This window comes from Gobio gobio (assembly GCF_949357685.1).
Source record: "Gobio gobio genome assembly, chromosome: 12".
NCBI lineage: Eukaryota > Metazoa > Chordata > Actinopteri > Cypriniformes > Gobionidae > Gobio > Gobio gobio.
This window is the reverse complement of record NC_137105.1, coordinates 3,271,534-3,286,533: the sequence shown is the minus strand read 5'-3', so window position 1 is coordinate 3,286,533 and position 15,000 is coordinate 3,271,534. Positions and strand designations below refer to the sequence as shown.

The 15,000-nt window shown below is 42.0% G+C and overlaps 1 protein-coding gene across 1 annotated transcript in view; it reads left to right on the top strand.

Moving 5' to 3' along the window:
* Positions 1–15,000, top strand: part of LOC307135633 (uncharacterized protein) — a gene marked incomplete at both ends in the record, with an annotated part of 33,677 nt that overhangs the window by 3,581 nt on the left and 15,096 nt on the right. Inside the window, 5 exons of the mRNA XM_079832206.1 lie at positions 3,886–4,011; positions 4,392–4,514; positions 7,291–7,413; positions 11,266–11,388; positions 13,692–13,814. Coding sequence (XP_079688332.1) covers positions 3,886–4,011; positions 4,392–4,514; positions 7,291–7,413; positions 11,266–11,388; positions 13,692–13,814 — 618 coding nt within the window. The remainder of the gene's footprint in view (positions 1–3,885; positions 4,012–4,391; positions 4,515–7,290; positions 7,414–11,265; positions 11,389–13,691; positions 13,815–15,000) is intronic.

Below are 15,000 nucleotides of genomic sequence, written 5' to 3'. Positions count from 1 at the left end.
GTGAGCACAGAGTGCAGTGCCATGGAAACGGCATCCTCTGTGCTCCTATTGCTGCGGTAGGCAAACTGGTGTGAGTCCAATGTGGATGGTATAGAGTCTTTTAGGTGTTCCAGGACCAGCCGCTCAAAGCACTTCATAATGATTAGGGATGCACCGAAATGAAAATTCTTGGCCGAAACCGAAAACCGAAAAAGAGGAAACCAAGGCCGAAAACCGAAAACCGAAACACCGAAATAAATTATGCCAATTATTAGTACCATTGGATTTATGGCTATGACTGTTTACTAACTTTACTAAAATCAAGGCATTGTAATTGCATAAATTAATATTAAAGTTTCAAAGAATAAATCAATTACAAATTATGCCAATATTTATTTAGCACATTGCAACAATGCACAGTATAAAATAAAATTCAAACTAAAATGTTTAACTTGACCCCACTCATTTGTGCATTAAATAATAATGTACAGGCCTACAGAAAGGTTTTAAAATTAAAAGTTCTCTCATAAAAACAAAGTACATTTAGGTCTAGTGCATTTAAAATTTTTCTCTGTAGGACTACTACAAGAAAGTGCATTCAGAACAAGTGAAACTGCTTAAAGATAAAACAATTTTCTCTGTAGGCCTTCAACATAATAGTGTATCAAAGCAAAGACTGCCATAGCCCATATGTTAACTGTAGAATAGGGGTGTAGCGACACACAAAACTGACGGTTCAGGACAACAGTTTTACAAAATGACTTTTATTTATTTTTATTGGTTTACTGAAAAAAAAAAAGTATCTGTCCTTAAATGAATTAAATTATAACTAAAAGTGTATTGAAGATATTGCTGTAAACTATATGGGGAGCCCTTACTTGCACATTAATATTAAAGGTTAACAACAGAGCCCAAACTATTAGCCTAAATTCAGTTGCTATTTATTTTTAGGTCTAATAATCAACACTCAAATAACATAGTACGCAAACATGTAAACTTCACATAAGGCAGTTTTTGCAATAACTAATAATCTAATAATAAAATAGTTTTTTCTCCAATTCGTTGTTGAAATATAATCATTTATACACAGTGTCTGTCATTTTCATGAAAGGTTTATTTAAACATACAGGAGATAATCAAGATCTCATTAACAGGTTAAGTAGAATATAATGAATATAACGGCTAATATAGGTCATATATTTAGTGAAAGAGTTGATTTACTCTAGTGAATAAAATTCTGTGGACACTGAATGACTGCCTGAGGTAAATGTGATGCTAAAGTTACATGACATTGTTTAGGCTAGTTTACAAGCAGTTATATTGACGTCTTTTCGCTGCTGAAACACTGATTGAGCGATTACACCACATATGATACGTGACAGTGAGTGTTAATGTATCCTCAACATACCTTAGATGTTCATTCATGTTTATTCTTAAGGAAGAGATGATCGATCGCGCTCACAGATATTCGCGTTCACGCGCGCGCGCCGCGGCTTGAACTGTGATGTGATCAGTGATGCCACATTAAAGAGCGTCAAAACGCCATTTATCGTTTGAATTTCGTGATACATGTGGATCGATTTTTGTGTGGGAACTCACAGTGAAGTCTGGTCATCTTCTCATCGAGAACATGAGCTCTGGCTGTCAGTGCTTATGCATGGAGCTGACGTGGGTGTTTCTCAAATATACTGCTTCAGACAAGCACGTGCAGGTCGCGGTTTCTGTTTGCGTCATCACAACATTTCGGCCGTGTTGTTTCGGTGATAAAAGTCTTTCGGCCGAAAACCGAAAATGCACTTTTGGGCCATTTTCGGCCGAAAATTTTCGGTGGCCGAATATTCGGTGCATCCCTAATAATGATGGGTGTGAGTGCTACAGGGCGGTAGTCATTAGGGCACCTCGGGCTGGAGTGTTTCGGCACTGGCACAATGGAAGTGCGTTTAAAGCATGATGGTACAGCTGCTTGGGCGAGAGACAGGTTGAAAATGTCTGTAAAAACCCCAGCGAGCTGCTCCGCACATGCCCTGAGCACACGTCCAGGGATGTTGTCTGGTCCAGCAGCCTTGTGCGCGCTGATCCGGCTCAGTGCCTTGCAGACATCTGTGGTGGAGAGTGTGATTGGTGGGTGGTCAGCTGAGGGTTTGAGCTTGGTGGCAGTTTCTCTGTTGTCTCTTTCGAAACGAGCATAAAAGTAATTTAGCTCATTCAGGAAGTTGACATCAGTGGCTGCGGGGGTGGAGTGGGGGGGTTTGTAGTCACTGATGGCCTGGATGCCCTGCCACATGCGTCGAGGGTCAGAGTTGGAAAAGTGACCCTCAATCTTAAGCTTGTAGCAGTGCTTGGCCTTTTTGATGCCCCTCTTCAGGTTTGCCCTGGATGCGCTGTAGGCTTGTGCATCTCCTGATCTGAAGGCAGTATTGCGTGACTTCAGCAGGAGTCGTACTTCCCTGTTCATCCAAGGCTTCTGATTTGGGTATGTGGTGATCTGTTTCTGGGTTGTAACACTGTCGATGGTGGTATTGATATGATCCAATACTGAGGAGGTGTAGGAGTCAATGTCCGTGTGTATATATATATCGAGAGAGAGAGAGAGAGAGAGAGTGTGTGTGTGTTTATGTGAGTGTATATATACTAGTGTTTGTGTGTGTGTGTGTGTGTGTGTGTGTGTGTGTGTGTGTGTGTGTGTGTGTGTGTGTGTGTGTGTGTGTGTGTGTGTGTGTGTGTGTGTGTGTATGGGAGTATATATATATATATATATATAGTGTGTGTGTGTTTATGTGAGTGTATATATACTAGTGTGTGTGTGTGTGTGTGTGTGTGTGTGTGTGTGTGTGTGTGTGTGTGTGTGTGTGTGTGTGTGTGTGTGTGTGTGTGTGAGAGTGTGTATATATATAGTGTGTGTGTGTTTATGTCAGTATATGTATATTTATATATTTTGTGTGTGTGTGTATGTGAGGATGTATGTATATATAGTGTGTGTGTCTGTCTGTGTGTGTGTGTGTGTGTGTGTGTGTGTGTGTGTGTGTGTGTGTGTGTGTGTGTGTGTGTGTGTGTGTGTGTGTGTGTGTGTGTGTGTGTGTGTGTGTGTGTGTGTGTGTGTGTGTGTGTGTGTGTGTGTGAGTGAGTATATATATATATATATATATATATATAAATATATAGTGTGTGTGTGTGTGTGTGTGTGTTTGTGTGTGTGTATATATAATGTTTGTGCGTGTGTATATGTAATGTTTGTGTGTGTGTGTGTGTGTGTGTGTGTGTGTGTGTGTATAATGTTTGTGTGTGTGTGTGTGAGTGTATATAAATACTGTGTGTATGTATATTTATATATATATATATATATATATATATATATATATATATATATATATATATATATATATATATATATATATATATATATATATATATAGTGTGTGTGTATATGTGTGTGTATATATATAATGTTTGTGTGTGTGTGTGTGTGTGTGTGTGTGTATACACATATATATTTACAAACTTTGGTGTTAGATGTGATTAATAGATTAGCATTAGTTTTAATATTAATAATTTTATATTGTGTGTTTTTGTCATTTTTATTATTAGTGTTTGTTCTGTTAGTATCAAGAAATGTTGCATTGGCAGTTAATTGATATATCATTCATAATTTTTTTTTTTTATTTAAAGTAAAGAAAATGTGTGTTTTTATGGTTTTAAACAGGATAATAATCCTGATCCTGATCACAATACAGAAAAAATCTGTTGCTGCTTCCGTTTCATTGCAACCTTTTTTTTTTTAAATAGTGTTTATGAATGTGTTATTTAAGCATATCAGCTTACACTAAAAGAAGATGAGAAATATTTGCATGGCAACTAGCTCTCTCTCTCTCTCTCTCTCTCTCTCTCTCACTCTCTCTCTCTCCACAGATGTGGACGAGTGTAATTTCGAGGAGAGCTGCCGGAGGGAGCTGGGTAACGTGTGTGTGAATACAGAAGGAAGCTACACGTGTGTGTGTCAGGCTGGATTCAGAGAGGACCGGGCCGCGTGTGTCGGTGAGTGTGTGTGTGTGTGTGTTCATGTATTAACCTGTGTGTCTTGCGCTGCTGATCATTTTCTCTGTGTCTGTGGTGAATAAAGTATAGTATGAATGTCAGTTGGTCGTACTACATGTCTCGTCATTGAGCCTGTTTGTGTGTGTGTGTGTGTGTGTGTGTGTGTGTGTGTGTGTGTGTGTGTGTGTGTGTGTTCAAGCCTTGGCTGTTGTTAACCAGCTTCTGTCTGTCTCTCAGGTGGTCAGTGCCGAGGTTTTCTTATATGTGGAGGTAGTTGAGTCTGTCAGTGTTTGTTCTCCTCGCCTCTTTTCAGACGTTCTGATTGGCTAGTGAATCCTTTAAGAGAATGTAACTCAAGCTGTGGATGTGCTCCTGTGCAGATGTGGATGAGTGTGTGGAGGAGCGGCGTGTGTGTGTCGGTCGAGGGGAGTGCCAGAACACCATGGGCAGTTACAGGTGTGTGTGTCAGCGCGGTTACCGGGGCAACGGCACACACTGCACAGGTGAGTGACATCACAGGGCCATCTGATGCAGGGTTTGTGAACTAACATGAACATGAACATTTTTAATAAATGCTGTAAAATACACTCACCTAAAGGATTATTAGGAACACACACTAATACTGTGTTTGACCCTTTCGCCTTCAGAACTGCCTTAATTCTACGTGGCATTGACTCAACAAGCTGCTGAAAGCATTCTTTAGAAATGTTGGCCCATATTGATAGGAGAGCATCTGCAGTTGATGGAGATTTGTGGGATGCACATCCAGGGCACGAAGCTCCCGTTCCACCACATCCCAAAGATGCTCTATTGGGTTGAGATCTGGTGACTGTGGCGGCCATTTTAGTTCAGTGAACTCATTGTCATGTTCAAGAAACCAGTTTGAAACGATTGGAGCTTTGTGACGGTGCATTATCCTGCTGGAAGTAGCCATCAGAGGATGGGGACATGGTGCTCATAAAGGGATGGACATGGTCAGAAACAATGCTCAGGTAGGCCGTGGCATTTAAACCATGCCCAATTGGCACTAAGGGGCCTAAAGTGTGCCAAGAAAACATCCCCCACACCATTACACCACCACCAGCAGCCTGCACAGTGGTAACCAGGCATGATGGATCCATGTTCTCATTCTGTTTACGCCAAATTCTGACTCTACCATCTGAATGTCTCAACAGAAATCCAGACTCATCAGACCAGGCAACATTTTTCCAGTCTTCAACTGTCCAATTTTGGTGAGCTCGTGCAAGTTGTCGCCTCTTTTTCCTATTTGTAGTGGAGATGAGTGGTACCCGGTGGGGTCTTCTGCTGTTGTAGCCCATCCGCCTCAAGGTTGTGTGTGTTGTGGCTTCACAGATGCTTTGCTGCAGACCTCGGTTGTAACGAGTGGTTATTTCAGTCAAAGTTGCTCTTCTATCAGCTTGAATCAGTCGGCCCATTCTCCTCTGACCTCGAGCATCAACAAGGCATTTTCTCCCACAGGACTGCCGCATACTGGATGTTTTTCCCTTTTCACACCATTCTTTGTAAACCCTAGAAATGGTTGTGTGTGAAAATCCCAGTAACTGAGCAGATTGTGAAATACTCAGACCGGCCCGTCTGGCACCAACAACCATGCCACACTCAAAATTGCTTAAATCTCCTTTCTTTCCCATTCTGACATTCAGTGTGGAGTTCAGGAGATTGTCTTGACCAGGACCACACCCCTAAATGCATTGAAGCAACTGCCATGTGATTGGTTGATTAGATAATTGCATTAGGGCTGTCAACGAATATTCTAAATTCGAATATATATTCGAATAGTTTTTAAAAAACGAATTTCAAAGGTGAAAATTAATATTCGAATAAATAAAAAAATGTGGGGAAAAAAACTGTCTGAAAACTGCTTTGCGAGTGAAGCCTTGTGTACTTTGGCCCGTCTCCAGAGCGCGAGCCTCCGCTGACTGCGCGCGCTCCTCCCCAAACGGACGACCTGTTTATATTTGACGCGCTCGCCGTTGTGCTTTTCTCTGAAACGACAGATGGCGACTCGGAGTAATTGTTCTATAAACTATCAGGAAAAGCGTGGAGAAGAAGTGGGCTAATGTACACAGGTGACGATATTTATTTTAGTACACTTCACCGAAAACCACACTACAGAAGAATCATGTAAAACAGATCAAAATAAACCTTGATATTACTTGTAACGAGAACAAAATGAATGTAGAAATGTAACGTTAACTTATACAACTCAATTTATGATATCTAAATGTTTCCTGATTTCACTAAACACTTTAGTGAGTTTTCACTTAGTTTCGTGAACTTTTCTTTATTAAACGGGCTTTTTTATGCTTTTGTAGGCTCGTTTTGTAGCTTTGTTTTGTATGTGCAAACTGGACCAGCCTTACTTTGCATCGCCCGCCACAAGCTCTGTGTCTGCAACATGCGAGGCCATAACGGAGAAATCAATTTAGTTGATTTGTAAGGACATGAGAGCGATCAGTGTCGTGGATGAGGCAGCTGGAGTTCTGTCAAGCAATGGAACCGAGGTACTGACTGAAGAGATATTGCATGAATAAAGGATAAATGCACTGCTTCCACTGGTTTGATTATTTACCGTTTCATGTCAAGGAAAAGTTCCATGTTTACCACAGCACAGCTCGCTCGGAGCGCTCAATAATATGCTGGAAAACTTATATTAATATTTGTTTCAATCACTGAATGAAGCCTGCTATATTTGGGACAAGAGTCGCGACCTTAAATTGCTTGCACAAAACTCTTGATCAGCCTCAAAATGTGTTTGTTCATTTAAACCGTTATGCGCAGAGAGCGCGAGGGCGAGAGAGAGTGAGAGAGAGAGAGAGAGAGAGAGAGAGAGAGAGAGAGAGAGAGAGAGAGAGAGTGAGAGAGAGTGAGGTCTGCGGTCTTTAGCCATTAGTTGATTTACTTGTTTTTGTGTAGGTAATACGTTGTCAAATATGTTTAAACTTAACTAGACTACCTATATAAGTAGTTATGTCTCTTTGTATTCATTTGTCCTGTTATTGACGTAATGCGCGTCATTGATAAAATGCACAACCAGATGTTCGAATAGTTCGAATATTCGTGCATTTTTTTTAGGGAATATTCGAACGTCATTTTTGAGCAATTTTGACAGCCCTAAATTGTATTAATGAGAAATTGAACAGGTGTTCCTAATAATCCTTTAGGTGAGTGTGTATTGCTCATGTTCACTTATGCATTATCACATGAGCGGTGAGAGAATCTCAGTGATGCTGAACTAACACGCGTGTTCTCACGCAGACGTTAACGAGTGTTTGACCGGCGATCACGGCTGTGACGTCAACGCTCGCTGCGGGAACATCATCGGCTCGTATTTCTGTCAGTGTCTTCAGGGATACAGCGGAGACGGACACGCCTGCTACGGTCAGTGTGGGTCAGATCCCGGATCCATGGAGACTGAATGCTGTGATGATGATGATGATGATGATGATGATGATGATGATGATCGTTGTTTGAATTAGCGATCAATCATTCATTACTCTTAAAGGAACACGCCACTATTTTTGAAAATAGGCTCATTTTCTGTCTCCCCTAGAGTTTTCCGTTTGTGAATCCATTCAGCCGATCTCCGGGTCTGGTGGTTGCACTTTTAGCATAGCTTAGCATAGGTCATTGAATCTGATTAGACCATTAGCATCTCGCTCAAAAATGACCAAAGAGTTTCGATATTTAAAACTTGACCCTTCTGTAGTTACTCATCGTGTACTAAGACCGACGGAAAATGAAAAGTTGTGATTTTTCTAGGCCGATATGGCAGGAACTATTCTCTCATTCCTGCGTAATAATCAACAAACCATGAGTGCAGCGGCGCAGTGATATTACACAAAATAGTCCCCAGCGCTCTCTGTGTGAGCCGGTTATCACATTGGTTATGTTGACGGGTGTTAGCCTATTTTCAGGCGCTGTGTAATATCAGTGTATATATCAATATATAGCATATATATACATAATAAAGGCTAGATGTCTCGTCCGCGCTGCTGGCCAATGGAGGTCAACGTCCGCATCTGGCGGCCATCTTGTCACAGTCAGCTCGCTCACTCGTAACATTGTGTTTTAATGGTGCGTGTACTTTTTAAATAACCATAACTTGCTCAATTTTCTACCAATTTTCAAACTGTTTGGTTTGTTATAAACGTCAGATATGTAGTTATGACACTGCATACATATGAATAATTGTTCATAATTTGTTCAAGCATCCATAATTATAGCCACGTTAATAACGTTTGTAAGAAACCAAACCATTTGTAAATCCGTCAAGATTTCAGTGAGATAAGAGTATTTGTGTTCAGATCACTCGCCTTACATCAGGAGCCCGCCAGAAAGCTTGCCTGTGACAAGATGGCCGCCGGTGATGACGTTAGAGACATCTAGCCTTTATTGTGTATATCTACGGTTGATAGACCCTTTTCACATCTCAGAGCGGAAGTCGTCATAGTTGGGTTAACTATTGTAGTTGTGAATGAGAGAATACAGAAAATATTTTTTTTGTGTACCCATTTACTCAAATAGCAAAAGAAAAACGCCACAATAGGGATTGTACAACTTTCAAAAAGAGGGAAAAAATAGAGTGAGATTGATAACGGCAGTGAAAAGAGAGAAAGATGTTAATATTTACCATCACTCCCATAGACGCTGTAGAAACGCCCTCACAGCAGCGGGAACTTGTTTTTTTGTTATTTGATGCAAAAGTAATAAAATACAAAGTATTAGTGTTATAAATGTACATTCATTTAAAAAAAAAAAAAAAAACTTTGATACAAATTTACGATATTGATGACTGTTAAAACGCGTCATCAGTCTGTGAAGAGTCTATTATTACGCAGGAATGAGAGAATAGTTCCTGCCATATCGGTCTAGAAAATCACAACTTTTAATTTTCCGTCGGTTTTAGCGCACGATGAGTAACTACAGAAGAGTCGAGTTTTAAAAATCGAAAGTCTTTGGTCATTTTTGAGCGAGATGCTAACGGTCTAATCAGATTCAATGACCTATGCTAAGCTATGCTAAAAGTGCGAGACCCGGAGATCGGCTGAATGGATTCACAAACGGTAAAACTCAACTGTTCAACTCTAGAGACGGAAAATGAGCCTATTTTCAACAATAGTGCCGTGTTCCTTTAACCTCTTACCATGAAAGCCCTATTTTACAAGTGGTGCATAGATGACATACCCAAAATGAAAAGGCTGCTGCTCATAAGTCATTCTGAATAGACACATAACCAACATATATTTATAAAGCCAACACTTTGAGTGTTTACAGTTCAAGAGAAAATTACTCAGACTGTTATTAATATGGAGATATATAAGCTCAAACATAAAAAAATATATATATATATGATTTTTAAATGTATAAAAATTAGTGGTGGGCATAGATACATTTTTTTAATCTAGATTAATCTCACTGTAATCTTGGAATTAAGAGGGGAGAGGAGAGGAGAGGAGAGCGCAGCTGATATCGATACTGTAGAAAATGAGTATTGTATCGTTTCAGATATTTCAGTATCGATACATAGCGAAATATGGATATTTTTGACAACACTAGTAGGCATACACACAGGTTCGAAGACTCGTTCTCTTGCCCCTACAGTGTAATTCGGCTAGGTGTACATCCACGCTAAAATATCAAGGTGAAAGTCATCATAGCTTGCGTAGTATAGACCCAGCTCCCAACCCAACTTTGAGAATAGATTAACGGCAATATTTTTTTTATCGCCCGATAAGAGTCTCACGTTAACGCAGCACGTTAACACCAATAACGGCCCACCACTAATACAAATCAGGGCTCTGAACCGGTTCAAGGAACGAAAACGAAAACCGGAAACGAACGAAATTTTAAGAGGAACGAAAACGAAAACGGAATCAAAATCAATTTGAATCGTTCTGAAATGACCATTAACCGGTTAATAACGTTATTTTATCGTTCTCTTTAATATTTTAATTTGGCAGTGACCAATCATGAATAGAGTAGTTCAGCATGTGACGTTGACGGATCCAGCGTGAGTGAAATGTCATCTGTGAATCTACCGGTAACGCAAGTCAGTGTGAGCGCGCATTTACACGCCTCAAGTACATTTCTTTCCCCGCTGAGGTCATCAATGAAAGCGCAGGTATTGGAGGACATTCTTTTTGTATGTTTAAATAAGCAGTACGGACTTTAAGCTCAAATAGTCTGATTTAGGCTAGTTTGTGGATTTTGTTTAAGCCTGTCCAAGTAGGCTATAGCATCTATCAAACATTTTTCCTATAGTCTTTCAGATTGCCAATACAGGACAGGTCAATGTTTTCTATAGACGGCTGATGCTTCGTATTAAATGGTATGTTATATTGCATTAAATGATCAAGCTTTATTAGCTGACTGAATTTGATTATGCAATGCAGACGTGTTGCGCAGTGTTTGCTTTGAAATGACCAGCATTAAACGAGCAATGGTTATCCAGTTTATTCTTTATTCATGCAATTTTTAAAACAAGTCGTGTTGAAAAAAAGTTATGTACAAAGAATGTTATCACTCTTCTGAAAAGAATTAGGCATAAGAGGCCACTTTAGATTGTCTAACGCCTCATTAAAACAGGTCAATATTTGTCCCGCTGTTTATGCTTTGTAATTAATGCATGTATTTCTGTTGTGGTTTTAAAAATGTTATGAAATAAATAATCAAGTTTATTTAACATGCGTTATATTAGGCCTATTATTGAGTGAAAATAAGTCTATTTATACATATTTGTTTAAAGTATAGGCTAAATTAAAATAACGTTATTAACCGGTATTTTTTCAAATCAAACCGTTTTCGGAACAGTAATGTTTATTGAGGAACGCAAAAACGAAAACGCTATAATATCGTTTCTGCTCGGAGTGAACCGATTGATATTTTTTTCCGTTTTTAAGCCCTGATACAAATATTACATTGATGTGGTGTAACAACTTATAACCGCAACTAAAGTGAAGCCAAAAGTGTGGTCATGCTTCATTTCAAATCTGAGGATGATATCTCTAAAACTGTGCATTTTATGAAACATTTTCTAAGACCACGGCGTGGAGAAGAGCTCCGTTCATGTTTCTATTGTTCTCTCTGCATGAATGCTCATTATTCTTTTATTTTGGCATCGCCTGCCCATCCACACCACTCTCATCCCAGATTCATTACATCTACAGCGGAGGGTCAGTGATGAGGGATCACTCGCATGAGTTTGTGTGTTTGTGTGTTTGTGTTGTTCAGATGTGGACGAGTGCGCTCAGGACAACGGACTCTGTGAACACAACTGCACAAACCAGCTGGCAACATACAACTGCCACTGCAGCGCCGGATACACAATCACTGCAGATCAACACAACTGTACAGGTACACACACACACACTGGATACACAATCACTGCAGATCAACACAACTGTACAGGTACACACACACTAACACCGGATACACAATCACTGCAGATCAACACAACTGTACAGGTACACACACACACACTGGATACACAATCACTGCAGATCAACACAACTGTACAGGTACACACACACACACACACGCCGGATACACAATCACTGCAGATCAACACAACTGTACAGGTACACACACACACACTGGATACACAATCACTGCAGATCAACACAACTGTACAGGTACACACACACACACACACGCCGGATACACAATCACTGCAGATCAACACAACTGTACAGGTACACACACACACACACACGCCGGAAACACAATCACTGCAGACCAACACAACTGTACAGGTACACACACACACACGCCGGATACACAATCACTGCAGATCAACACAACTGTACAGGTACACACACACACACACACGCCGGATACACAATCACTGCAGATCAACACAACTGTACAGGTACACACACACACACGCCGGATACACAATCACTGCAGATCAACACAACTGTACAGGTACACACACACACACACACACGCCGGATACACAATCACTGCAGATCAACACAACTGTACAGGTACACACACACACACGCCGGATACACAATCACTGCAGATCAACACAACTGTACAGGTACACACACACACACACACGCCCGATACACAATCACTGCAGATCAACACAACTGTACAGGTACACACACACACACACACGCCGGATACACAATCACTGCAGATCAACACAACTGTACAGGTACACACACACACACGCCGGATACACAATCACTGCAGATCAACACAACTGTACAGGTACACACACACACACGCTGGATACACAATCACTGCAGATCAACACAACTGTACAGGTACACACACACACGCCGGATACACAATCACTGCAGACCAACACAACTGTACAGGTACACACACACACACGCCGGATACACAATCACTGCAGATCAACACAACTGTACAGGTACACACACACACACGCCGGATACACAATCACTGCAGATCAACACAACTGTACAGGTACACACACACACACGCTGGATACACAATCACTGCAGATCAACACAACTGTACAGGTACACACACACACACGCCGGAAACACAATCACTGCAGACCAACACAACTGTACAGGTACACACACACACGCCGGATACACAATCACTGCAGATCAACACAACTGTACAGGTACACACACACACACACACGCCGGATACACAATCACTGCAGACCAACACAACTGTACAGGTACACACACACACGCCGGATACACAATCACTGCAGATCAACACAACTGTACAGGTACACACACACACACACACGCCGGATACACAATCACTGCAGACCAACACAACTGTACAGGTACACACACACACGCCGGATACACAATCACTGCAGATCAACACAACTGTACAGGTACACACACACACACGCCGGATACACAATCACTGCAGACCAACACAACTGTACAGGTACACACACACACGCCGGATACACAATCACTGCAGATCAACACAACTGTACAGGTACACACACACACACACACGCCGGATACACAATCACTGCAGACCAACACAACTGTACAGGTACACACACACACGCCGGATACACAATCACTGCAGACCAACACAACTGTACAGGTACACACACACACGCCGGATACACAATCACTGCAGACCAACACAACTGTACAGGTACACACACACACACGCCGGATACACAATCACTGCAGATCAACACAACTGTACAGGTACACACACACACACGCCGGATACACAATCACTGCAGATCAACACAACTGTACAGGTACACACACACACACGCCGGATACACAATCACTGCAGACCAACACAACTGTACAGGTACACACACACACACGCCGGATACACAATCACTGCAGATCAACACAACTGTACAGGTACACACACACACACACACGCCGGATACACAATCACTGCAGATCAACACAACTGTACAGGTACACACACACACACACACTCCGGATACACAATCACTGCAGATCAACACAACTGTACAGGTACACACACACACACACACACACAATCTCTGTTTGGTGCACTTCAGGTGAATTGAATTCTTCTCCTTGTGTACTTGATTAGCATGACATCTGTGTATCTGTATTGCCAAAACATTGGTTTGTTTGTGGCCAATGAAAGTGTTGCACAATGGTGGATCAGCGCACACAGTAACTGAGGTGTGTGTGTGTGTGTGTGTGTAGATGTGGACGAGTGTGTGCGCAGTAGTGACACTTGTGAACAGACCTGCACAAACACCGTGGGCTCGTTCCTCTGCTCGTGTCATCAGGGGTTCCAGCTGCACATCGATGGACACACCTGTGTGGGTCAGTGTCTTTACATCTCACACACACACACACACACACACACACTCACACACACTGCCTGATGGACACACCTGTGTGGGTCAGTGTCTTTACATCTCACACACACACACACACACACACACACACACACACACTCACACACACTGCCTGATGGACACAGCTGTGTGGGTCAGTGTCTTTACATCTCACACACACACACACACACACACACACACACACACACACACACTCACACACACTGCCTGATGGACACAGCTGTGTGGGTCAGTGTCTTTACATCTCACACACACACACACACACACACTCACACACACACACACACACACTCACACACACTGCCTGATGGACACACCTGTGTGGGTAAGTGTCTTTACATCTCACACACACACACACACACACACACACACACACTCACACACACTGCCTGATGGACACACCTGTGTGGGTCAGTGTCTTTACATCTCTCTCACACACACACACACACACACACACACACACACACTCACATACACTGCCTGATGGACACAGCTGTGTGGGTCAGTGTCTTTACATCTCTCTCACACACACACACACACACACACACACACACACACACACACACACACACACACACACTGCCTGATGGACACAGCTGTGTGGGTCAGTGTCTTTACATCTCACACACACACACACACACACACACACACACACACACACACACACACACACTGCCTGATGGACACAGCTGTGTGGGTCAGTGTCTTTACATCTCACACACACACACACACACACACACACACACACACTGCCTGATGGACACAGCTGTGTGGGTCAGTGTCTTTACATCTCACACACACACACACACACACACACACACACACACACACACACTGCCTGATGGACACAGCTGTTTGGGTCAGTGTCTTTACATCTCACAGACACACACACACACTGCCTGATGGACACAGCTGTGTGGGTCAGTGTCTTTACATCTCACACACACACACACACACACACACACACTGCCTGATGGACACAGCTGTGTGGGTCAGTGTCTTTACATCACACACACACACACACACACACACACACACACACACACACACACACACACACACACACACACACACACACTGCCTGATGGACACAGCTGTGTGGGTCAGTGTCTTTACATCACACACACACACACACACACACACACACACTG